Source organism: Xenopus laevis, chromosome 8L (genome assembly GCF_017654675.1).
Source record: "Xenopus laevis strain J_2021 chromosome 8L, Xenopus_laevis_v10.1, whole genome shotgun sequence".
In the NCBI taxonomy this organism is placed as follows: domain Eukaryota; kingdom Metazoa; phylum Chordata; class Amphibia; order Anura; family Pipidae; genus Xenopus; species Xenopus laevis.
In genome coordinates this window covers 102821628-102848708 of record NC_054385.1, presented here as the reverse complement: position 1 = coordinate 102848708, position 27081 = coordinate 102821628, and the positions used below count along the sequence as shown (strand labels likewise).

Sequence of the window (27081 nt, the reverse complement as noted above, 5' to 3'; positions counted from 1 at the left end):
CCTGTCTGTGCTGTGAATGCAATGTAATGTTTGCATAGGCTCCCATGAAATCACACTTTTGTCGGCTTAATATTTGAATCAGGCAGTCTTACCCACTACTTGTGTGACCCAACTGCTTAAATATCAACTTTCTTCACAGTCCGGCTACACTAGAAGGTTTGCATAGCCAACTTAATAATTCCACCCAAGCAATGCTCCTGGTGCTCTTAGCATGGCACACTTTTTACAATAAATGTGACATACTGCACTGTCCCAACCTAAAGATATCAGCCATGCGGTACTGGCCTAGAACATATTTATACTTATATTACATTATATCCACGGATAATGCAAGACTCATAACTGAGTCTTGAGCACACAGGTACATAGTTAAGTTGGGTTGAAGTCCATCAAGTTCAACCCTCCAACGAACCACAGTGCACATATACAGTACTCGCACAAGTAATTATACTAACTAGCTGTAGATCTTAAGACATCTATTCTTCAATTACACAGCTTACATTTGCCTAAATTATGGATTCATTTAGAAACCCCATTCTCTACCCCAATTCAGCACCAAAGAATCTTGGCCAACAAGGTTGTTTGTGGGTTTTTACAGAAGCCAATATACCAGACTGTGATTATAATGCAGATGGCACAATGGGCAAAAGATATTAAAAAAACAAAAACAAAACACGGTCCAATATCTCGTCTTTAGACATCTAAAAAAAAAGATCAAAATATGTTTTCTGTGAGTCTAGAAACACAACTCTGAATTGTAATTCTATATCTGTGATATTAAACCAGTAGTTCTAGATGCATAGTTGGCTGCAGGAACATAGAAGAATAACCTGAATTTCTTCAGCCATAATTAAGTGAGAATGAAAACTTATTGTTTGTGGTTTTAAGTGTTATGTGAGTAGCATGAGGCATTATAAAGATGTAATATTTCACCATTAGGACTTGGTTACACTGGTGATGAAGTCTGTGCCAAAAAAACTTACTGTGACATATTTTTCTTAAATGTAGGAGCAAGAGATATGAGTTGCCACCAAAAAAATGTAATACATCCCTTAAGGCACACTTGATGCAAGTCAAAATTAATGATGGGCGAATCTGTCCCGTTTCACTTAGCCAAAAAATTTGTGAGACTCCGAAAAATTTTGTGAAATGCACAGAAGTCAATGGGCGTCAAAATTATTTTGCCGAACGGCAATTTTTATGCGCGCAACAAGTTTTACATGTGTAATTTTTTTGTCCAAATGCATTAAAGTCAATGGGCTGTTTTTTTCGCAGCAAATTTTTTCGCAAGCAAAATTTTTGTGAAACAATTCATGCCTAGACAATTACTAGTCAAAATTAGTTTGATGGATTTGATCCTAAATTTCCTGTAGATTTTTGTTACTTGAGAATTTCATCGCTTTGGGTCTGATTAGTCATTTTTACACACAGTTTCATTGCCACTCTGTATTTATTAGCAACAAGGAGATCATTTTATATAAGAAGCAATAATCTGACAAAATAATAAGGAATTACTGCATGGTTATCCACAGTAATAATAAATGAGTCTGTAATTATATTTATATATTACTGCCATGCGGTGTTTCTGCTATAAAAGGGTCACACATGTTCAAATACCCAACACAAGCACTACACTATGAGTGCAACAGTATACAGTATAAAACTGCTTTTAATAGTGACAATAAATACAACACAAGGGTCATTATGTTTATGTTCATTTTATGCTCAGTGTAATCTTGATACTCGTTTGGTGCATACTTTCCTCTGTAGTAAACTCTGTTATGTACTGCAATTGCCTGTTATGTTAAACACGGGTTGCACTCCAGACAACCTTAGGGCAATGGCAGAAGGACTGATTTTGTGCATTTGCCTGCTGCGTTTTTTTACCAGCACAAATTTTGCCTTTAATTGTCCTCATAAGAGTAGCCTGAAAGCACATCAGCACTTTTCCTGCGATTCTAGCCTGATAACTCAGTAGTGCTGGTAATTTTATGGAATCAATCTGGTCATTTTATCAAATAAATCTGCAAATTTAGGGGCAAATTCACTAAGATTCGTAGTTGCGCAAGGCGTAACTTCGCCGCACTACACCAGGCTTACTTTCGCCAGCGCTTCGCAAATTCACTAAAATCCGAAGTTGCGCTCAGGGGTAGCGTAAGGTTGCGAAGTTGCGCTAGCGTTGCTTCGCTAAGTAAAGCGAAGTTACGCTAGCGAAGGCTAATTTGCATACGGCGCCAAATTCAAATTTCAATGGAGGAATACGTATCAGCACTACAAATGGCTAGAAAAGCTTCAAAACATCAAATAAAAATTTTATTTTGCCCTACACATGTGCCCACTGTCTAGGTAAGTTGCCATGAGTCAGGAAATGTAGGGGGGAAGGAGGGGAGCCCCAAAAATTTTTTCGATCTTTTTCAGCCTATCAACCATAATGTAGAAAACACGCCAGCGTTTTTTGGGACTTAGAAAAAATGTTGACTTTTTTTGAAGCAATCCCTATCTACTCTATTGCGCTTCGCCTGGTCTGAGGTGGCGAAGGAAGTCTAGCGTAAAAGGTAGCGTTCAGTACACTGCGCGCGTTAGTGAATTTGCGTAGTTACGTCACTAGCGAAACTTCGCCAGGCGTAAGGGTGCGAAGTAACACTAGCGAAACTACACCAGCGTTCATTAGTGAATTTGCGCAGTAACGAAAATGCCAAACGCTAGCGAAGTAACGCTAGCGTTCGGCGCTTCGGCACTTAGTGAATTTGCCCCATAGAGTCCCAGCAGATTCAATGTAGGAGCTCAGCAGCAAGTTACTCACAGTAAAATTACTTAAATTACTGAGGACCAATGTCACCTTCAGCAGTTGAGGGGGACACAAAAAAGCAAACTACTGGGGATCACCTTTACCCTCATTCTAAATAGTGGTATCTTGGCTGTCAACAATGTTTTTTCTAAGCTACGGACTTATTGTTTTTTCTGATGAGAAAGAATTTAGTGTGAAAAAAATACATAATTTACTACCCAACCACATCTCTGGGTACCCTGAGTGCACATAATTTCAAACCATTGATATTTTTTCATTAATGTATATTTCAAAGTTCAGGGCTGTATAGATATATGTATATATATATATATATATATATATATGTATATATATATATATATATATATATATATATATATATATATATATATATATATACAGGCACTCACGGGCCTGTGTCTAGGGTGGCAGTTTAAGGTGGTGACCTTTGAGTGTCTGTATAACAAATGAATTTTTTTTTTAGAAAAATAAAAAAATCTCCCCAGCCGCCACCAGAGCCTTGTGAGTAAATCTGGAATCTGGTGGCTAAGATGGGGGGTGAGGGGTAAGAAGTGTATATTGGCGCATTGCGGGCAGACATGATGCCATAACCAGAAGTGATGTCACATGCAGCCATGTGTTTGTGTGCGTGATGTCACTCCTGCAACCTGTGTGGGTCTGATGCTTAGCATGGAATTGAATCTAAATGCAGCTCTGTCAAAGTTGCTGACTAACTACATATACTTTTCAAAGGCATAAATTAATGTCCATCTTATTTCTGCTCATTCACATGCTCTGGATCTGGAAATGGTTTAAGTTCCATCTCCTGCCCAGAGATACTGAACATTTACAGTGTCACTGACACTCAAAATATGGCCTAACAACATCCAAGACAGGAAGCTACTGTGGACAACACTGAAGGCCTGGACCATTCATTATTGATGCTGATGCCGGGCTTCATATATATAATACAGCATCCTGCATCCACCAGTAAATGCTCACAAATAGTGGATTTTGGCCCAAAAATGCACATTTACAAAACATTTTACTCTATTAAAGATGTGCATAAACTGGTGAGAGGGGGGCTATACTGACATACTACAATGCAGGAATTGTGTGGTGTTTATACAAATGGCCTGCAGGTGTCACTGTGCGCATGAGTTATACTGTGTATACAAAGTACTTTCTAGACTGGTTTAAAGTATTAGCGTTGAAGTGTAATGGCTGCATAAACCTGCTAATAAAGTTATACTCTACTCATCCTCGACTACCAAAACATAACAGTTTGCAATGAGAGGAGATAAGGAGGGTTGTGGCCACACAGCCTGTGATTGATGGAGACTTCACAGGGCTGCAATTGCAGGGAACGTTCTCCAGTTTTAGCAAACATATAAAAATAGCAGAATTTATTTCCTGTAAAAGTAGGAAAATAATGCCAACATGAAATTGATCATCCAGTTTTTTTTTACACAGACTTTTTTTCCCTATAAAACAATTTCAGGAATAATGTGTATGTAATTCGTTCATTTACAAATGGTTTATATAAGGAAACAGAAATGCTAGAACAACTAAATATGTCATATTTTGAAAAGATAAGGAAAAATGTCCTCACTATCGATAGATATTTTCAGCTTTGAACAAGGCAAAAAAACAAATTACAAAGTGGATGTTACAAGTTTAACAAAGTGAAGTGGTTTACTGGAAACCCTTTCTGTGTCAGCAGACTGCCTTGTATATTTAGGAAGCTAAAAACAGTGTCAGCGAGGAGGCAGCAAGACTAATGATGACTCTTCAGTTCTGTTTGAGCGTCTCCTGTGAACTTGACTTATCAGGCGCTTCCCTCCCTGACTGTGTCTATAACATGCCTGGTGATTTATGATGTGGAAAAGGTCTTAATGCACGATCAGGAGACTCCCTTGTTACATAAAGTCGTCAGCACAAAGTCTCTGGCACCAGTGATACCAGGTTCACATCCAGACTGGTTTCTCAAAAAGACCTTCCCAGACATAGTCAACAGAGCAGCCCTGTAACCCACTCACTGCTGACAGAAACCACCTCTCGTGCATCTCAGTGCTGAAAATAGGTAATGAACTTTAAGGAAAAAGCTGTATATCTGCAATGATATCAAATACACATGTAGCAAATCATAAGCATTCACATATTTGTAGAAATACGTCAAATCAACTGGACTTGCTGTGTTTTTTTTTTCCTTGAAGAAGTTTCACCAGTCATCCAACTGGCTATCTCAATTTAGAACAAGTCATTCTGAATTGAGAAAGACAGTTGGATGACTGGTGAAACTTCAAGGAATAAAAAACACAGCAAGTCCAGTTGATTTGAATTATTTCTACAGATATACCATGACCTGGATGAATGATAATCTTCACAAACATATTCACTTCACACATAATGACCACTGTATGTCTGAGAGGTATTGTTAGTAGAGAACTAATCTCTAAAAAATAACAAAGCACAGAACAATAAAACATGTATTTCCAGTTGGGGCAATAAAATGATGGGTGTGCAATGCACCCCACTCTATACACTAATTCTGAGTGAGTATACTTGGAATACCAGCAGGTTTTGATCCTTGCATTGTCAGCTTTTGTGAGTAGGGCCTTCTGATCCTATTTTTATTCTGTAGTTTTTTTAATTATTATAAGACCCCTGGCCTAACTGCTAGTGGATCCAGAGAAAGGCAAAAAAAAAAACATTTGAAGCCTCTCCAATTTGCCTCAGAGGGGGAAAAACAATCCTTCCTGACTCCAATATGGCAATCGGATGGGAAGCTGGATCAACTTGTACGATGAGCTATCTTCCATAACCCTGTATTCCCTCACTTGCTAAAAAGCCATCCAACCCCTTCTTAAAGCTATCTAATGTACCAGCCTGAACCACTGATTTAGGGAGAGAATTCCACAACTTCACAGCTCTCACTGTAAAAAACCCCTTCCGAATATTTAGGCGGAACCTCATTTCTTGGGTGACCTTGTGTCAGCTGGAAGATAGCTGTTAAATAAAGCATTACAAAGATTATTATATGATCCCCTTATTGCCTTTGTGAAAGTTCCCCAATTAGGTTTGCTGAGTATCAGGTTTGTACTCTTTGAATCTTATAGTGAACACAGATTTCCTTTGTCAGAATCATTGGATTACCTACAATACAGCAGATCCCAGTGGCCCCAGTCTGCAGGGTCTGCTGCATGGCAGTCCCCCACACCAGTGCATTAAAGTTTGCTGCCCACTGTAAGTAAGCAGGTGACAGACAGACGGCCTACTTGGACTGCCTTGGGGGACAGGGCTGGGTGGCGTGTACACAGCTGAGAGTGTGCACTGGGCTCCCCTGAGAATCTTTTTTGCGGGGTGGTGGGTTGTTGTTCCACCGCTGGTCTACATAAACCATTCCCAACTAAAGCGGTCCCTACACTAATGGGGGTTAATGGCATCAACTGTTACAGACAAACTACTTGACAGCGTCTGAGCAGAGGACAGACAATCTATAAAAGTATTTCACGAGATGGGTGGATTGACACGGAAAGTGAGATTGTTAACAGATCATATGCCACTGTTGGGAATCCATACATATCAAAATGCTCCTTGTGGAAAAGAAGACAGCTCTACATAAGTGGTTCACACTCATAAAAAAACATCTTGAGTTCAACAATGTCTGGTAAGACTGTCTTTCCTGCAGCTGCAAATTTCTAAAAGTAAACATCGAGAGATTTTCAGCTTTTAGTGTCTCTTGCTTTACCTTAGCCTTAAAGGGGGATGTAAATATAAAAATTAAATTTTGCACATCGAAATCATCCGCACCATCAATTTTGCACACTTTCCAATATACATTTATTACATATTTCAGTGTTGTTTGTGGATGTAATTGCTACTGAAGAGTGTTGAAACAATGTAGCAGCCATATATACAAAGTTTCATACTGTTTTAAGAACCAGCAATATACAGAAAAATACTGATTTCTTATGCAAATATATTTAAAGCTACTTTAATGGATCTATATTCGAATTCCATTCTCATTTATTAGGCCAAATGTTACTTTTGTTTTTTTTCTTTTATCCCCTTTAACGTAAATCAGTTTTAAAACTAATGAACTAAAAGGTGTGGAACTAGTGCAGACAAAGGAAAAACTGTATAAACACAGTGTGATAGTTTTCTTATTTATTATACATTGAAATATTTTTGCCTTTTTATTAAAAAATGTTGTTAATACTGAATATACTATAGGTTTACTTGCAATGAAAAAATGATATTTTGGCAAATATCATGAGCTTATTCTTAAAGAAACTTTGTAGTAGAGCATGGAAAAAGGAAGTCTCCAGTGAAAGCAAGAGGTAAATTGTTGATAAAATATTGTGTTCGCATTCAGTGGGATTCCCTTTGTGTTTGGTGATTCGATGTCTCTCAAGCTTAGCAAAGCCATCAGATAAAAGCACCTGTCAATGTGTTAACCTAATTATAAAGTATTCAAAGCTTTAAAAGAGATCAACGGTGTGAGGGAAGGAGACATGATTCCTAGAGGGATTGTCATGGAAAGCAGTGTAAAACATAGTCTAGCCTCTGTACTGTTTCCATCTGTAAATGGTGTTTGGACTAACAAGCGCTGTACTTCAAAGGAGGAGGTCAGCGCTGCTGTAATTAGTTGCAGATGCAAGTTGTGTGCAGTAGGTGAGGGGGTCTAGTATACACCTTCCTCTTGTCACATGCAAAGAACAGTAAAACATTCGGAACATGGCAAGATTATAGTCTTATAGTTCAATGAGCTAAAAAAATATATATCTGACCTAAAAAAAAGAGCTAAGGGATATTTATTTTTAGTTCCCATTAAAACTCTTGGCTTAAGAAGAGTACAGAACTTTCTGTTGTTGTGATACTCTGGTAGAAACACGTTGGTGTAGTTATGGCTAAATACCATAACAACATAGAGAACAACATAGAGAAGAAGGTGCAAGGCATAAAGCCATGTTTATTTTGAAGGCTGTGCACAATGTTTCAAGGTCAATATCTTCATGCATTGTCTGCCACTGGCCTTAAAATGAATGTGAAAAAAATCCCCAAATATACTAACAAAGTCACACTGATATTGCTCCATCTAAACAGGAATTAGTCAGCAAAGAGCACATCACTGAACAAATAATCTCAAGACTAAAGGTGGTCATAGACTCCCATATAATATTCTGTGCGTGTATGGTGGGAGACGAGCCAAACTGTATCGGCAGATCGTCAGCTCATCGATTGGAGAGGTCTACAAATTTTGATGGCACCCAAACATCAGTCACTGTCACTGCTGAATCAGGGCGGCTATCAGGGGGGCACAGGGGGTACGGTACAAGTGTACCAGGTTCGGGCCTGAAGGGGGGCCCGGCAGTGCTGAACTTTTCGAAAGAGTCAGGCCCCCCTTGACACGGCTGAAGCCGTGCCGCCTCCTTCCGAAGTCCCGAACAGCCGAAATGCGGAAGTGCCGAAAAAGACGAAGTCCCGAAGCAGCAGAAAGACGCTTGGGGGCAGGGGAGGTTGGGTCCCAGGGGCCCCCGAAAATGTTGTTGTACAGTGCCCTGTGCTGAATCATCAGATACAGGTAGAATTCCATTGTTTCTACCTGTATATCTGAGAATTCAGCTCTAACATGTCTGCATTGAAACAAATTATGATCTTAAGATTGTAATTGTAACCTCTATGGCCACCTTTAAAACAAACCCAAAGAAACAACACAAACTAAACTGGCCATGTCAATACGCTTTCTGATAAATCAAATCTATCTGGCCAGTTTTCAGGCAGATATCAGTCAGCTAGGATGTTAGACAGGCCCCATACAGGGGCCAATAAGCTGCCAGTTCCGTCTGGAGAGGGCAAGTCAGCAGATACAACCTTATCTGTTCAAAAAGGCCAACATTAATAAATATGGATTTTAAAACTTTGTGTTCTGGGGTAGGTACAGCAGTGATTTCTTTCCAAAAATCGGTACATACCTTGTTGAATATCCTTCATGTCCAGATGTAAACTGGATATTAAAATGCCCACAGCCTGAGACCTCTTCCCATCGAGTAGCTTTACAACCTAAACATGTAAATAGAAATGATATCAATATGGCTTCCTCTTCTTTCTTTAAAAATGTTATCAGAATGCCACTAAGCAAAGAAAAGAAGCACAAAATAAAGGATAGTTTAGATTAAAAAAAAAAAGTTTTTTTTAAGTGATTACTCAAATAACAGGGTTTATGTTTAGGGTTATATATTATTAGATGCGGTAACCTTTACAATTCTAAGTGGTTATAAAGTTAGATATAAATGTATTGAAAGCACTATCTCTATATTTTGCTACTTTCTGTACTGCTGGTTCTGACTTCTAAAATAATATAAAAGCAGCCAGTTGATTTTTACAATTAACGATACAACCATTGATGATGTTTTACTACATGTACATTAGAAAGTTGACTATTATTACATTTACCTTCATTAAGCAAAATTGTATTTTTCAGTTTAAATCACATATAAAAGAAACAGACTAAAACACACTCCTTGTACTCACTCAGAGCTGCTAGTATTGCAACTAAGTATGATGGAGCACCTAGTGACCTGTGAACCAGTGCTTTTTGAAAAGTGATTACATATTCTGCAGTGCTGTATAATAAATTGGTGTATACACTGAACATACAGATTACATACAAGAAACAACAACCGATACAAAGGTTAAAGATGGCCCTGCCAAAAAAAGCTTACAATAAGACAAATTCCTGTTTGTATTACCAGCATGTGGTGTTTATACAAATGGCCTGCAGGTGTCACTGTGCACAGGACTTGTACTGTGCATATAAAGGACTTTCTGTACAGATTGAGAGTGTTAGAGTTTAAGCTTACTGTTGTGTAATGGCTGTCTGACTCTGCTAATAAAGCACTGTTATACTCTACACATCCTCGGCTACCAAAACATAATAAATGGCGACAAGGATGGCTCTTCTACCTCTGCAGCAGCCTGCACCTTTTCTTCAAAACCCTGGTGAGCCTACAATACCTTTTGCTGCTTGGATCCGTATGTTTGAAAATTACATTATTGCTGCTGACCAAAGGGAGATTTCTGCTGCTAGAAAGCGTGCTTTACTTATTCACTGCCTGGGAGCAGAGGGACAGCATATATTCTATACATTACCATTAGCTGATGAGACTTATGAAACTCCTCTTACTGCTATAAAGAACTTTTTTGTGCCAAGAGTAAATGTAGTTGTTCAAATATAAATTCTGCCAACGTGGACAGCGTAATGGCGGATCCACAGAGCAATTTGTAGCAGCTTTGAGAGAGCTGGTTGTTACCTGTGACTTTGGGACTCTAACAGATGAAATGCTAAGAGACCAAATAGTGGAAAAAACAAACTCATTCAACACTGGGGCCTAATAATACACAGTCACAGGCAAAATACTTTGCTAAGGAAAGGGATTCACCTACACTGCAAAACCGTACAGCAAATATAAATAGAAAATACTGCTTTCACTGTGGTTCAACACAAGCACCTACTCCACCTGATTTCCAGACCTTATGAGCTTTCTTAGGTCTTACTTCATGGTATTCCAAGTTTATTCCCAACTATGCTTCAGTTGTGGAGCCACTTAGAGCACTACTACATGGAACTTTAAGTCTGGTGTGATCAGAGTCTGCTCAACATAGCTTTGAAATAGTGAAACAGTTAATTGTGAACAGCCCAGCACTAGCTTTATTTGATCCTGCACTACCCCCTATGGTTACTACAGATGCTTAAGGCTAAGGCCACACTAGGCGATAGCGCCGCGATTTGACTCGCGGCGACTTTTCGCCGCGACTTTTAAGCCGCAATCGCTGGGGTAACTTTTGCGCTGGCGTCTATGGGGAATCGCGAAAAATCGCCAGCGTAAAAACACACGCGGCGATCTTTTTTCTACTGTCGCTCGAAATTGCCTCGCTGATTAAAAAATAAGCTCCTGATTTGAGGCCACTGAGAGCAACATCCAAAGGGTTGGAGAGCAACATGTTGCTCACGAGCTACTGGTTGGGGATCCCTGCTTTAGACTATGGCGTTGGTGCAGCTCTCACACAGATCCATGCTGATCATACAGAGAAAACTGTTGCATTTGCATCCAGAACACTTACAGAGACAGAGCGTAAGTATTCAACTGTTGAAAAAGAAGCTCTAGCATGTGTTTGGGCAACAGAAAAATGGAGAACCTACCTATGGGGTAGAGAATTTACCTTATGCACTGATCATAGCCCTTTAACTACACTGCTTACAACAGAGGGACTAGGAGGAGCTGGAATGCGTATAGCTAGATGGTCAGCAAGGCTACTGAATTTCAACTACAAAATGCAATACAACCAGGTTTGAAAAATACCTTTAACTGCAGCTTCTGATACACTGGATGAGGACATAGAAGTTGTAGCATTGACTGATTTTAAGCAAGCTAGCCTCACATGTCCAATTCAAGTAAAACTACGGGACATCTTACAATGCAAATGGCCAAATGCTGAGAAGAAACTCAGTCCTGATCTTCAACCTTACTACAGAATTAGACATGAACTGTCCTTGGTAGATGGCTATGTTGTCTGTGGAGCTCACCGCTTACTAGTACCAGAGACCTTGCGAGAAAAGCTCATACAACTTGCGCATGAGAGTCATCAAGGAATTGTATGTACAAAACAAAGACTACGAGAACTATACTGGTGGTCAGCAATGGATGCTGATGTGGTAACTGCCATTCATTCTTGTGTTACTTGTCAGAATCATGACAAAACAGCTATCACACATACACCACCACTTCAGCCAGTACCATTCCCTGATTCAGCATGGGAAAAACTTGCTATTGATATTGTCGGTCCTTTTACAGATGCTCCTATAGACTGTAGATTTGCTATAATCTTGAAAGACTATTACAATAAATGGCCTGAAATTGCATTTGTTTCTCATATAACATCAGCTACAGTAAGCACATTTCTGTCTACAATTTTCAGCAGAGAAGGTAATCCAAAGGAGTTAATATCAGACAACGGACCACAGTTTGTCTCATATGAGTTTGAATCCTTTCTGAGAGAGAGGAATATTGTGCATAGGAAATCTTCAGTGTATTACCCACAATCAAATGGAGAAATCGAGCGATTCAACAGATGTCTGAAAGAAGCACTACAGACAGCAAATCTTACTGGGAAATCTTGGAAAGTATTTACAACAGAGTTCCTACATAACTACAGAGCAACGTGCCATGCAACAACCCAATCATCTCCTGCTGAATTATTACATGGCAGACAGATGCGCAATAAGTTACATGTTGCAGATATCAAACTTCCACAAAATACTGTGCCTACGAAATCATCTACTGCTGACATTGTGAAACGTCAACAAGCCAAATGCAAGGCTCTTACTGACAGAAAATGTGGTGCACGAGAAGTACACTTTCAGCCTGGATCTTTAGTCAGAATTTAGAAACCAGGAATACTGAAGGAAGGACAATCTAAATTTACTACACCACTTGAAGTGAGACGCCAGCGAGGACCATACACATATGAACTGTCTGATGGACGCATATGGAATGCAAGTCGTCTTAGATATGACTTTGGAGAAGCTCCATTTGATGAAGGACATTTTCCTACTCCGGATGCCAACTACAATAGGCCTGAAGAAAGTGGACCTATAAGGCGTACTGAGTGAATAAGAAAACTACCTGCATGGACCAAGGACTATGTGATGTGAAGGATGTATAATATTGCTTTAATATGTATACTGTTTTATTATTGCTGTTTATTACATTTGTTCAAATGCTTTCCTACGATAGGGGGAATATGTGGTGTTTATACAAATGGCCTGCTGGTGTCACTGTGCACAGGACTTTTTGGCTACCAAAACATAACACAGCATCTTCTGTATCATTAGAGCACTGTGAGCCTAGCTTAATCTGTTATCACTAAGGGGCACATTTACTTTGCTCGAGTGAAGGAATAGAATAAAAAAAACTTTGAATTTCCTACCGAGGTGCAATGTTAGCCTATAGGGAAGGTCCCCATAGGCTTTCTAACAATTTTGTGGTCGAAGAAAAATCGTTCGATCGATGGATTAAAATCCTTCGATCGAAGGATTTACATTCGGCAGTCGAATATCGAGGGTTCATTAACCCTCGATATTCGACCATATGTAAATTTGCCCCTAAATGTATGTTAAACTTTTTTCAGAGACCGTTGTTTTGTCTGTCCCTACCACAGAGAAAAGGAAAACTGCCTGAATACCATTGCCTATTTGCAATCTTTCCTTTAAGGCAAATATCACATCAGCTGGTCTGATATTAGCCTTTGTGCTTAAAGCTAAACAATTTACCAGATACATAAATACCTTGTTTAATTAAAAGGGTATCCAGAATAACTCCCTAGAGCAGTGTTTCCCAAACTGTGGGGCTGGAGTCCCAATCCTGTGAACTACAAGGGCAGGTAGATTAGAATTGGGTAAATGCTAATTTGTTCCCCCAGCAGGCAGCCAATGATAATTATTTTGCCCCTTTGATATCCTATTTTAGCTAAAAGACTATGGGCACGATTTGCTGAAATTCAAAACTTTGTAAATCAGCCCCTTCACTATAATTAAGAAAATCAGTAGAATTCGCAGGCAAGAAAAAAAAGTAGAAAAAAAGAAATCTCAGTGATAAACACCCCACACCCTAAATCCTTTTATTCTAAATATTTGAAAAGTCCATGGAGTGTTTCAGCCAAGAATCTCAGGACTCGAAATACATATACACATGGTCATAATTACACACGAGACTGGGCCCTCTGGGAGCCAAAGAAAATCATTAACTCTGTGCTGACTGGTTAGATCTATTTTTTAACGATCATACAACGGCCAAAACAGTCTTTCATCCATGAGAAAAGGTATTAAGGCACAAGAAAAGCCTTTAAATATACTATTATTATTTTGAATCATTCACTGGCAATTACAATTCATTGCAAAGCCACAAAATTGAGCACAAGCTTGCTTTACTAAAAGGCACAACAAAACAGCAAGAAATCAAGCTGCAAGGGAAAGTATGAGTTGTAAATATACAAGTTGATGTTAATAGCATACTTTCACCCAAGCAACCATTTTTATTCCTACTGCAGTTCAGATCAAAACAAGGGTTAAAATGGGAAAAACAAGCTCAAACCATAATGTTTCTTGGCCACAATGCATCCTGCCACCTTCCACAGAGAGACACAACTCATTGCACAACACATGGGGCCAGGTCCAGACTGAGAATTAAAATAGGCCTTGGCATTTCAGGTACACAGAGGCCCAAACAGCCCCCACCAGCCTAATAAATACTGACTTTCTATGGCACCTTATAGCAGCCCCTCTGGCATTTGCCAGAACCCACAGATTGCCAGTCCGGGCCTAAAGGGCGATGTGACTAACTCTGGCGATGATTCACCAGCGTGACGTAATTTAGTTACTTCGCCCATTTACTCACTTTGCTAGCGAAGGAGATAGACGCTAGCGTTGCTACGCACTTTAACGCCAGGTGAATTTTCGCTCTGGCGAATGGACGTAACTTGCGCATTTTACTGAACGTTACCTCTTTCGCCAGACTTACCTCGCCAGCTCAGACCAGGCGAAGTGCAATGGAGTGCATAGGACATCCTCAATTTTTAGTGGAAAATTTTTCTAAGTCCCAAAAAATACTGGCGTCTTTTCATTTTTTCAGAGTGCAAAAGTCCTTAAAAATGTTTTTTGGGTAACCGTGTTCCCCCCTACATTTTCTAACATATGGAACATAAATTATACAATGGGCTCATGTGTAGGGCATTATGAGAACTATATTTTCTTTATTAAGGTTCTCTGGACTTATATAATGTAATATAATGTATTTGCTGCAACATATACGTCCATTAAACTTTATAATTTCCCACCGTAAGCAAATTAGCCTGAGCGAAGACCTCTAACGAAGTTGCACTAGGCATAATTGAACTCTAGAGCATCTTCTCTTTGCCGACGTAACACTAGCAAAAATTTGCAAATCGTTCAGCTCCCTGGACACAACTTCGAATTTTCGCAGGTTAGTAAATTTCCCCCCATGAATTAAGTGGAAAGAGTTGTATCTTTTTTTTAAATATCATATTGCATAGGTTTATTAAATAAAAAATGTACATGTTGCTATATATGTAGCATGGCGCTTAGTAGAATAATATCAGATATGACATGTCATGTCATGTAATGATATAGTTCACAATAGACCGCATGCAAACATATGTATCCAGAAAGCTGTGTGAACTGTACCTACATTGTATGCCATTTAAATGTATGAAATGCTAACACATTGGTTTTGGAAGTAACTGTTTATATGTCTGGTATACACAACTGTGAAAATGCTTTCGTGAGCGGGTCCCCAACCTTTTTTACCCATGAGCCACATTCAAATATAAAAAGAGTTAGGGAGCAAAACAGTTCATGTGCGTAGCCCCTATGTGCACTGGCAGCCTACAGGAGGCTCTGTTTGGCAGTGCACCTGTGTTTTATGCAACCAGAACTTACCTCCCAGTCTGTAATTCAAAAATAATTATCTGCTTTGAGGCCACTGGGAGCAAAAACCAAGGGGTTGATGAGAAACATGTTGCTTATGAGCCACTGGTTGGGGATCACTGCTTTAGGGCAGAGGCAGACGCGAAGATTCGGGTAGATTTAGTCGTCCAGCAACTAATCGCCTCTTCTTCGGGCGACTAATCTCCCTGAAAAGCCTTCCCACAAGCTAAAATCTAAATCACCGACTGGATGGCACTCAGATTGCTTCATTTTCTGAAGTCACTCGTAGTTGCCTCACGAGGAAACTTCGTATGACTTTGGAAAGCCGAATCGATCTGACTGCCATCCCGCCGGCGATTTACATTCTAGCCAGTGGGAAGGCAGTTCTGGGAGATTAGTCGCCTAAAGAAGAATCGATTTGTCGCTGTGCGACTAATCTCCGGAAAATAGCAGCATGTGCCCTGGCCTTAAGTGTTGTTGCAGTAATGTTAATATCACTCTTTCATCTAACACAAGCTAATCGTTTTACTTCATATTAAGCTCTCAAAGAAATTAGTAAGCCTAAATTGAAAACCCCATCCTCTACTACCAAGAACATATTAGTTTGCTTTTTTTCCCCAGGGCACAAATCCAACAGCCTACATTCTTAAACTAAGTACAGAGCAGATATAATACTAAACTAGGGTTGGCAGACAAACCTAGTTAGACTCAAGGTGACTGTTCAGTTCAATTAGCCACTTCCTTTCTGATGTTTCACAATTGGGACTGCCTGACATAACATTTTTTGGAAATGTATAAGAATGTCCTCAGAATAATATTGTATGCCTCTCCATGGGCATCATGCTGGTAGTTTTAGGAGAGACCATAATATCAGAGTGGAAATTGTTACATCCCATTAGTTTAGGCTGTCAAAATCAACCAAAACCAGTGTTTGTCCTACTAATGCTAGCCTGCCGCTAACTGGAGGACAATACACTATATAAGGGCCTCCTACAGAAAACCTTGGTTACTGGGCTATTCTTCCTCAACAGATAACAGAGAAAGTATGTGGTAGAAAGATCTAAACCTAGTTATGGATCACAGAAACATTCTGTTCAGGAGACACTCTATTCTATGAATGGAAATTTGCACTAACCATATTGATTTTGAAAATAATCAATTTCAATGTACCTTCTCAATTTTCTGAAATGTATATCAAGTGATCAAAGCTTCCAGCTAAGCACTTTTTTAGTGGGTTCTCAGAGGCAACATGGATTATGGACACTGCTTGACAGAATGGCAATGTACTTTAGAAAGATGAGGGGCATAGTCAAATATTCTTATACAGGTATGGGATCAGTTATCTGGAAACCCATTATCCAGAAAGCTCAGAAAGGCTGTCTCCCATAGACTTATTTCTATCTTATCTTAATAATCAGAATTTTCCTTTTTCTCTGTAATAATAAAACAGTACCTTGTACTTGATCCAAACTAAGATATAATTAATCCTTATTGGAAGCAAAACCAACCTAGGGTTACTTAATGTTTACATGATTTTCTAGTAGACTTAAAGGGGACCAGTCACCCAAAAAAACATTCCAAATCCTATTTTATCACATTAGTCAAGCAAAATGAACTTTAATTACACTATATAAATTATTTGAACCTTGTTTCCTTCAGTCTGGGAATTCATAATTATGGCAAGCAGGCAGGAGCCATTTTGTGGACACTGATATTAAGACAAGCCTTGTCTCATCTCAGAATCTTGTTTGTGCACCAGAATGGGGGACCTGATGTCCATCCCCATGCCCTGGCTACACAATTAAACGGTAAAGAGAACGGGGGAATGTGGGGAGAGCAGTGACATGTAGGAAGTGCTGAATGGAAAGTGAAAGTAATTGTCTGCCCCGCCTCTATGCCACTGGCATAGAGGAGGGGGCAGACAATATTTGATTGACAGCTGAGATTTTTAAATGAGCTTACAACAGCTATGAATGCTTTAATAAAAAATAGAAATTGGATTTCATGTTTAATTTGAAAAGGACTTTTGTTATACAGATTTTTGTGTCTGGATGACAGGTCCACTTTAAGGTATGAAGATCGATATTTCAGAAAGATTCGTTCTCCGGAAAACCCCAGGTCCCAAGCATTCTGGATAACAGGTCCCATACCTGTACTGAAAACTGCCAAGCATTCTGCTGTTTCTGGTTATTTTGGTGGATTGTGTTTAGAGATTTCTTTTTACCAAGTAGAGTAAGCAATGGAACAGGCCCCAAATGTCTTAATAGGATGCTAAACATTACAGGTGATGCTAGTGTAGTGGAGTGTAAATTCTATAATTGTATGGTAGCTTTTGCCTTATAGTTAGCAATCACCCTTGAGCTACAGGACATGCTCCCATGCTAGTCATTGAAAAACTACTGCAAAATGGCAGGAGATATAAAACAAGACTTATTATGTTATTTCTGCCAATTCCAGAAGCACATATAAAAAGTAAACACCACTTTAAATCAATATATTTTCTTATTTTTATTTTAAAAACCACACACAATGACTCACAGAATGAATGCTCTGCAATGGCACACCCAAAAGGAGAGTCACTGAGTGAGCTATAAATATAAACGGCTTGCTAACTATTATGAATAGGATTACAGAACTAAATAGCATGTAGAAACCCTGAAATTAAAACTGCACAAAATTTTTCAAGAGCAATTAAAAATGGAATAAATTACAAAAAATCCAATAATATCAACCAATTTATATGAAAAATATATTACACATTGAGATTAGTCAACAAAATATCCGTTCCCCTAGTCTAATTATGCATTTTTACAGGCAAAAATAAGCAAGTCCAGGGAACCCCCCCATTATTTTTACCCCTTTTTTCTCCTTTAAATAAAGAAATCAAAATAACTATATAGTATGTATTTTTTTTTATCTCACTAGGATTTAAAAACAAAAAATCACCATGGTGAATCCTGAACAGAGTAGTATTATTGAAATGGAGATATAGAAGAGTACGGTATGGGACCTGTTATACAGAATGCTCTAGACCTGGGGTTTTCCGATCTTTTCGTAAATTGGATCTCCATACAGTAATTCTAATGGAGATGGTTATGAGCTATGAGCTATGGTTGCCACCTGTCACTGACCCGTGGTATGGGCAGGGGGTGGGCCGATGATGTCACAGGGAGGATCAGTGAAGCCATGGGGCGAGCAAATAGTGACATGGGCAGAACAATTTTTGTCATGGGGCAGGCTATGACATGACGATTAGTTGATCATCATGTCAATTGAGGCAGGTCCTGCCCGGTTTTCCTTATTTGGAAAACAGGGCAGGCCCGGACAACCCTTCTGTCTGTCGACCCTGTCTGGGTCAAAACCCATCAAAGGCAGGTGACAATCCTAGCCAGAGCATTTAAGCTGTAAGTGTTCCTTGGTGGCTGGGGGGGGATTGGTTTTTTCCCCCTATAAATGTATTCAATTATATAGGCACCTGAGGGTGACCCCCAAAAGTTGCCACTGTAGACACAGGCCCTTGGGTACCTTTATTAATATGCCCCTGGTTAATGGCACTTTTTCTCTGTTAACAAAGAGGGTTTGTTCTAAAGAAATCCACCTGTGTTACTGCTCTCTTTCCTTAATTAGGCCACACCAGTCAGACTGATATAATAAGTAAATGGAGAATATGATGGAGCACATGAATCAGCAGACTCTGCTGCAAAATATTTATTAATTGCAACATGTTTCGGATCCACATGGATCCTTTTTTAAGTGTAAAATACAAATATCCACAAATCACCTTTTAACACAGAACCCACCCTAAAAAAATATTCCCTTGGTGCCATCACAGACCCTTCAATTGGTCCAAAATGTATTACGAAAGTCTTTCTTTAATCCAAGTGCATAGTGCAATTAACCCCAAGTCTCATAGGCATATCAGCATGTTCACCAGATACCTTGTACTCTTAGTAACAATTTAATATCCCCAACTTTAAACACTGTAACATTAAAAAGATTGCAACAATTAAAAATATATACATACACGATAAGTAATTGTAGCAAATGTTGCAACCAGCAAAAACAGTTTCAAATAACTTGCTGTGGACTTAAAAAAATACATTTTGGACCAATTGAAGAGTCTGTGAATCACTAAGGGAGGAGTTTTTAGGGTGGGTTCTGTGTTAGGTGGTTATTTGTGGATATTTGTATTTTACACTTGAAAAAGGATCCATGTCGATCCGAAACATGTTGTGATTAATAAATATTTTGCAGCAGAGTCTACAGATTCGTGTGCTCCATCCTATTCTCCATTTACATTTTGTCTGTTGGCATATATTCACCAGAACTGGAAAGTCAATTTGATGAATTCTGCTCCCTGTAGGTGTGTGCACTGACAAGCAGTGCAAACATGGAGCAGATTTTGGAGCACCGACACATCCTTTATCGCATATACGCCAGCGGTGAAAACGATCTGCATGCTATTAACGTTGAATGTAACTAGGACTCCGCACATCGGTTTCTGATTTTACAAACAAGCTTATTTTTACAAAGGTATTAGCACAGTTTTTACAAGTGTAATGTAACCATATGTTATATATGTAAATATATATGAAGCCCTTTCATTACATGTAAATGTAAATAATCATAGGCTCTAGTGAAAATATGAAACAGCATGGCAAGCAACGGAAAAGCAGCAAGACAAACTCATTACAAAATAGCTTGAAGTAGCACTATGGAACAGTTAGACACTTGTAAAGGTATAAACACTTTAACAGTTTATAACTCTATAGTAATGTACAGTACGCGTATAAAAAATAATGCTGATTGAAATATCCTGCAGACATACAAATGGGTAGGAGGGTGAATTGTTAAATTGGAGGAGAAACCAACACATAGTTTTACATTGGAGGCCCTCTAATGTATAGCAGTTGGTTTATTTTGGGGATGCTAATTTCCTAAATCTGCACCTATGCATACAAAATACCAATAATTAAAGAATGCAAGATCATGCCAAACAAATAAATGTAATTTTCTGTACATGTAACTAGATTTACAGACCAGAATTAAACTCTGAATATACTTTTTTAGATTACAAATATGGACATTCAATGCACATTCGCGAGCCCAGGGTTAATTATAACAAAAATGCGATTTTAGCTGCAAATTCATCATAATAAAGTTGCTAAACCATGACATTAAAGGAGAAATAAACCCTTAATAAAAAAAGCCCTACCTCCCTACCCTACATAGACCCCGCTCCCTTCTCCCCCTCCCCCCGGCCTAGCTACCCCCTGGGCAAATGCCCCTACCTCTTTACTTATCCCTTGTGCAGATTCTGTCCAGCGGAGTTCACCGGCATCATCTGCTTCTCTTCGATAATCTTCGGGGTGAGGCTGGCGAGTAGGTACATGCTCAGTTTGAGCAATTTTCTGTTTCGCGGCAACCTCAAATGCGCCGAACTCACGAAAATTGCAGAAACGATGGTCTCATTCCGAAGATTACCGAAGCAGCTGAAGATGGCGCCCGTGAACTCCGCTAGACAGAATCTGCACAGAGGGGTAAGTAAAGCATTAGGGGCACAAAGGCTGGGGGGAGGAGAGAGGGTTGTCTATGTAGGGTAGGGGGGTAGGGGTTTTTTATCAAGGGTTTGTTTCTCCTTTAAAGGGCAGATTTATCAAAGGCTGAGTTGTGTTTTCCTGAAAACTTTTAGTTTTTCAAGGGTAATTTTCAGTCAAAAGCTCAAATTTTCAGGTTAAAAAAAATAGATTTTTTTTCAGGGTTTTAAAAATAAACTCAATTTTTTTGAGATTTATTACACCCTGAAACTGAAAATACACCATCTTAAACCTGTTGAGGTCATGTAGAAGTCAATGGCAGAAGTCCCTTCAACTATTTGAAGATGTTTGTAATCTTCAGGGTTTTTTTCATTGGGTTTCGCTTGAAAACTCTAATGATTTGAACAATTTGAGTTTTTTTCCTGTGGAAAACTCGAATAATTAGAGTTGTCGCCTTTTTAACCCCGAATTCATTGATTCGAGTTTTTTCCTTTCATGTTTTTTCTTAACTTAGAAAACATGTCGTGTAGTGAGTTCATTCTAGGTACAAAAAACCTCACAAACCTCTTAAACTCTACCTTTGTTAAATAACCCCCTAGAGGTTTGTATTTGGTTGATTTTGCAAAATCTGTAGCTTCTGAATGTTGTCCAGTCCTCCAATCATGGTAAAACACCTTTATTTAATTAATAACCAACCTATGGAATGTCTTCCCATCCTGTTGCAGATCTAGAAACAAATGTGTACTGGGTGGCAGAGCATATTATAAATGGCATACTATGGATTTACATTTAAATGAAGGATTCAGGGTTCAAAATAATGGGCACAACACCTGCAAACAGGAGGCTGAGATATATCAACAATTGTGGTTGCAACTTTGCTGCAAATTGTGACTTTTACTTTTTTCTGTGATTTTACAAAACGTTATCAAATAAAATGATAAAAAATGTAAATATTGCCATTCGAGCATTCAAGCACAAACTGGAGAATTTTTTGCCATGATTTTACACCTGTCGTGATTATCAAATTTTTTGAAAATTAATTTTAAAAATGCCATCTGTGACTTAAAGGGGTTGTTCACTTTTGAGTTAACTTTTAGTAGAATGTAGAGAGTGATATTCTGAGACAATTTACAATTGGTTTTCATTTTTTATTATTCATAGTTTTTATTCAACAGCTCTCCTGTTTGGAAAAGTGAAAGACTGGAATATGAATAGGAGAGGGCCTGAATACAAAGAAGGGTAATAAAAATTAGCAATAAGAATAAATCTGTAGCCTTACAGAGCATTTGATGGAGTTAGTCAGTCTTTAACAGAATCATGATGAACCCATTTCAGATATTTCCTAATTATGCTCAAAATCTTTAGGGGGTTGGGGTAAATGCCTTGTACTGTCCAGAAAAAAAGTGTTGATTTCCAAAACCCATTTAATAACTAAATATTTAATATTTGTCACATGATTTAAGCCTCTGGCCTGCTTGTGCTTAGTTCCTTGCAAACAAGGCTTGCAAAATTTCTTCCTATGATTGTCGTTGGCCATACTGTGGTGATATTTCAATTCCCTGACATAAGACCGTCAACACATGCAAGCAATTAGTAAGATGCAAGGGAAAAGGAGACGCCAACAAGGCCGTTATCCTAACCCCTTCTTGGGCTTTGATATGTTAATCATGGTGCTGACAGATGTACTGTGATGGATCACAACTCAACATATCTTAAAACATCTCTAATGGGTGATCCAATTCAGACACACGCACATTGCTATACACAGAAAAAAATGCACTTCATTTTTCATAAGACAGAGTGTCGGTGTGCTGTTCTGTATGGCAATAAATCCCTCTACAATGTTTCTGAAGCCAAAACAATAATAGTGGTGTACCCATATATATACAGCTCCTGATATGTGCCTACTAACATATCTAGTACAAAAAAACAAAACAATTGTTACAACCACAACTGTTCCATTCATCCAAATACACACAACTTTAAGGGTAAGAGCACACCTGGTGATTCGGGGAGATTTAGTCGCCTGGAGAAAAATCGCAACTAATTTCCCCGAATGTCTTCCGCCGGCTATAATGAAAAAGCGCCTGCGGCATGGCACACATAGTGCTTTCATATTCCGAAGTCGCCCGAAGTTTCCTCGTGAGGCAACTTCGGAAAATAAAGCTCCTCGTGTGTCATGCTCCTCGTTAGTCGCCAGGCGCAGAGCCGGGCCAACCCGGCCAGGCGTCCTAGGCAACCTGGCCGGGCACGGCGCCAGCTTAGTGTGCGCCGGCGTGCATGCGCGAAAATACGCACCGGCGCGCATGCCCGAAACTACGCGCCGGTGCGCCGGTGCGCATGCGCGCAAGCGCATTTAAAACTGAAATTACCGATGCCAGTCAGGGAGACCCAGGACCGGATACGGGGTAGGCGACAGAGCAGGTACGTGCCTGTCGCCCCCTCAGCTTTGCGCCCTAGGCACGTGCCTACTCTGCCTACCCCTAGTTCCAGCCCTGGCCAGGTGACTAAATCTCCCCGAATCGCCAGGTGTGCCCTTACCCTTAGCATCATCGCAAAAACTCTAGGACCACACATATCTTTTCTTACCTTTTATTAAACCAGATTACACTGGCTTAAAACATCACCTATCATGTATTGCTTATAACACTATTCCGCATGTCTAATTATTGTACTGTACCAGCCATACACTATTGTGCACAACACAAAATAGAAAGCACAAAATATTCTGTGTGCCACAATGCAGGCTGAACAATAATATTGTGTTAGTACATGGATCAAAAGTCTTTATGGAGTTCATACTCTGCAGACACACATAAAAGTATATATTTTCAAGACTGAGCTCTGTGGTCTAACTTCCAATTCCTTTATGTTTAATAAACCTATGTTGTTAGTGTTAAGTATATCTGAGACATTTCCCTCATTGGCTTCTTGAGTAGAATCCTGTTAGAAATCATATAGCAATATTTAACTTTATTTCACATTTCACATACCTCCCAACACTTTGGAAATAAAAGGAGGGACAAAAAAGTTGCTGCGTATAGCGCGTGAATTTTTTGACCACGCCCATTTTTTCATGTTAATTTTACAAAGTTTGGCAGGTTATGAAAGTTTGAACATATTTCTGTGATTTTTTTTCAGTTATTACAGTTTTCCTAATAAAGGTGAATTGCCCTCTAAGTTGTGAGTCTAACTTTTCTCAAGAAACCTGTTATCTTACATTGTTACTTATTTGCTTATCTTGAAATTGCTACAAAAGTATATTATCTGCTGCTGTGGCTGTTCTGGGCTCTCTGCCAAAAGCCAATTAAGTTACAAACTTTGTTTCTTTTTCTGCCTGTTCAGTGCAGAGAAAAAAACGGGACTTTCCAGTACAAACGAGGGACTGCGGGTTGAGCTGTGAAAAGAGGGACTGTCCCACTAAAAACGGGACAGTTGGGAGGTATGCAATTAAGCATGATTAGCAGTATAACCTCTAGCTTCTAGCAGCAAGGTTAAGGTTTCAATATAACCCTGGATGAATGCGGAGTGACAGGTGGCATTTGGGGAGGACTGATGATTTCGCAGGACTGAGTTTGGAATAAACCTTTTCATGTATTTATGTATGAATATTATTTGTATGTCCAGCTGCAGTATTGTAGAGTTATTTCTAAATTTAAAAAAATGATGAGTGGTGTCCATGGTGGAAAATCTCAGTATTAAAGGGAGAGATATCCAAGCAAACTTATGAGTAATAGGTTGTCCCTGGACATAGCATATTAAACCAGTGTTTCATAAAAATGGAATACCTGGGATCTGAAAGATTTATCAAGCAATATGTCTATGACTGTATATGCATATTGCACTGTCAATCAATGCTAGACCTCAAGAAACAGTGATATACCAAAAGGTCACTGCTTCATACTAAGAAAGAAAAGAAAAATTAAGAGAAGCAGCAAAGGAAAGCTGGACTAACCAATGGCACACATACATACCTGCTTAGCTTTAGCTCTCTTCTCATAAGAGTCTGACAGTGGTTTCTTCTTCTGTTGAACAGTGATTTTTGCAAACAGGTCCTCAAATTCTTTGGGGTCTACAATGGTGGGCTCTTTCAGGATCTCCCATAACGTTTGGCTGGAACTAGTGATGTAGGAAAGATTTATGCAGTGCAAAAAACTTTGTCTACAAGCAATTTTCACATTCACGGGATGCTTTAGATTTAGAATATACACATCCTGATACATCTAAAGGCTGATTAAGTATACCTGCCACAGCAGCTCCTATTTAAATAGACTAAGCACCAACAGTATTTCTGCACTTTGTACAGTGAATACAACAGAATACGTTGGCCTCTAGTTTGTCTATTAGCATGGAAGCAAAGTTTCTATTTTATAGGCAGATTTAATACATGTAGTAACATGTGAAAACTAAAAGAATAACAAACAAGGAGAAATTGTGCTCACCACTAATTTTTTAAAAAAGAGAATGCTTGCTGATTGCTTTTTAGAGACCAGAGGGCCAAGAGGCCCCTGAAGAAACGTGTCAGACAATATCATTCAGTTACGATAGCAGCTGGAGAAGTCGTGAGTGAGGGGTTTGTCGGCTGACCGCAAGGATATCATCCTACTGCCCACCAAAACTTTATCTAATTCCTATACACCAATGTTTATGGTCTGTGTGATTAAAAGGCAACTAAACCTAAAAGTTTGGTGATACACCACTTTAGGTAGAGCAAGATTTTAAGTTGAAACATAAATACTACATTATATTTTCTATTATTTTTCTTTTTTGTTGTGCCCCTTCGCCAGCCTTAGGGTGCTGATCATTATTGGATAAACTAGCTTTGTACCTGCAGTAAACTGTACAGAACTAAATGCTCAACCCTCTTCAACCATTGCACTCATCAAGAATCAGCTTAATAAAGAACAATAATAAGATAATTATAGCAGACATATTATGCTATCGCTGTAAGAAAACCTATAACAAAATGCTTTGATCCCCAAATACATAATTACCTGCCATTTTTTAATTGAATCCTTGTCCAATAAAGTGGCTTCATTTGACAACCAGGCTCTACAGGGGCTTTCCGAGGTTTTCCGGCAGATGATAGTCCAAAAAACAACCCAGGGGGTGGTAAAGGAAGGGGTGGAGGAATTGCTGTGCTTCCAGAACCAGGTAAAGGAGGAGGTGGAGGAGGACCCCCACCTGGAAAAGGGGGAGGTGGTGGAACAGAGCTAAAACCAGGAAGAGGTGGAGGTGGTGGGGCAGAACTAAAACCTGGAAGAGGGGGAGGTGGTGGGACAGAACTAAAACCTGGAAGAGGGGGAGGAGGGGGAACAGAGCTAAAACCAGGAAGAGGTGGAGGTGGTGGAACAGAAGGGACACCTGGAAGTGGTGGAGGCGGTGGAACAATACTGCAATTTGAGGGTGTTGGAGAAGAGGGTTTTTCTGAAGATGCAGAAAGGAGGTTGGGAGGTGGTGGAGTAACTAACAAGGAGGTTGAAGTCAAATTGCGTTGAGAATTATCACTGGGACTAGTAGGACTGCTGGGACTAGTGAGGTTCTGATTGATTGATACAATGTCTAGTTTCTTGGGTAAAATGGGGTCGCTCTTTTGACATTTGTCCTCCTCGCTGGGTTTCAAAAAAGTCTCGCGGTCAGTTTGGATGCATACATTTCGGAAAGTTCGTGGAGAATTCTCATCTTCGGTTGACACACAAACATCCCTGGTCTCCCCTCTCTGGTGACTGAGTTTACTATGTAGTTCCTCTTGCAGCTTCTGAATTTCCTCCTCTAATCTTGCTGTCTGCACTGCTTGTTCCCCTCGCACATTGAAGATCGTCACTTCAGACTGAGACTGAGAGAAATAAAAACAGAACCGTGTAAATACACAAGCTGATTTTCAAATCATAATTGGCATATACAATCATCCATCCTAATCACAAGAACGTCACAGAAGAAGCAATATTACACAAAAATTTATAATTTTATATGGACAGAGCATGCTAAACATCTGGCACAGTGATACACACCCATTTTCCAAACAGAATAATTATACTGTAACATTTGTGAAAAAAAGAAACTAAAACCACTGAAAAAAATAGGTTCATGTTAAGGATCCAGGAGTAAACTAGGGCTTACAGAAAAGTAATGGTTAGCAATGTTGGGTAGAGGAGAATGCCATGGCATAATCAAATGGCTATTCCAGGGCTTGTATCAACTGGACAAAAACCATAGTGATTTGAAGATTTGCCCTAGCACTGGAATGG

At 39.3% G+C, this 27081-nt stretch overlaps 1 protein-coding gene across 2 annotated transcripts in view; it reads right to left on the bottom strand.

Annotated features, from left to right (window-relative positions):
* The window catches only part of fmn1.L (formin 1 L homeolog), a 139127-nt gene that overhangs the window by 35481 nt on the left and 76565 nt on the right, over positions 1-27081 (bottom strand). For both annotated transcript variants that reach the window (XM_018231168.2, XM_018231169.2), the window contains 3 exons: positions 25828-26669; positions 24808-24952; positions 8767-8854 (listed from right to left, as the gene is read on the bottom strand). In XM_018231168.2, coding sequence (XP_018086657.1) covers positions 8767-8854; positions 24808-24952; positions 25828-26669 — 1075 coding nt within the window. The remainder of the gene's footprint in view (positions 1-8766; positions 8855-24807; positions 24953-25827; positions 26670-27081) is intronic.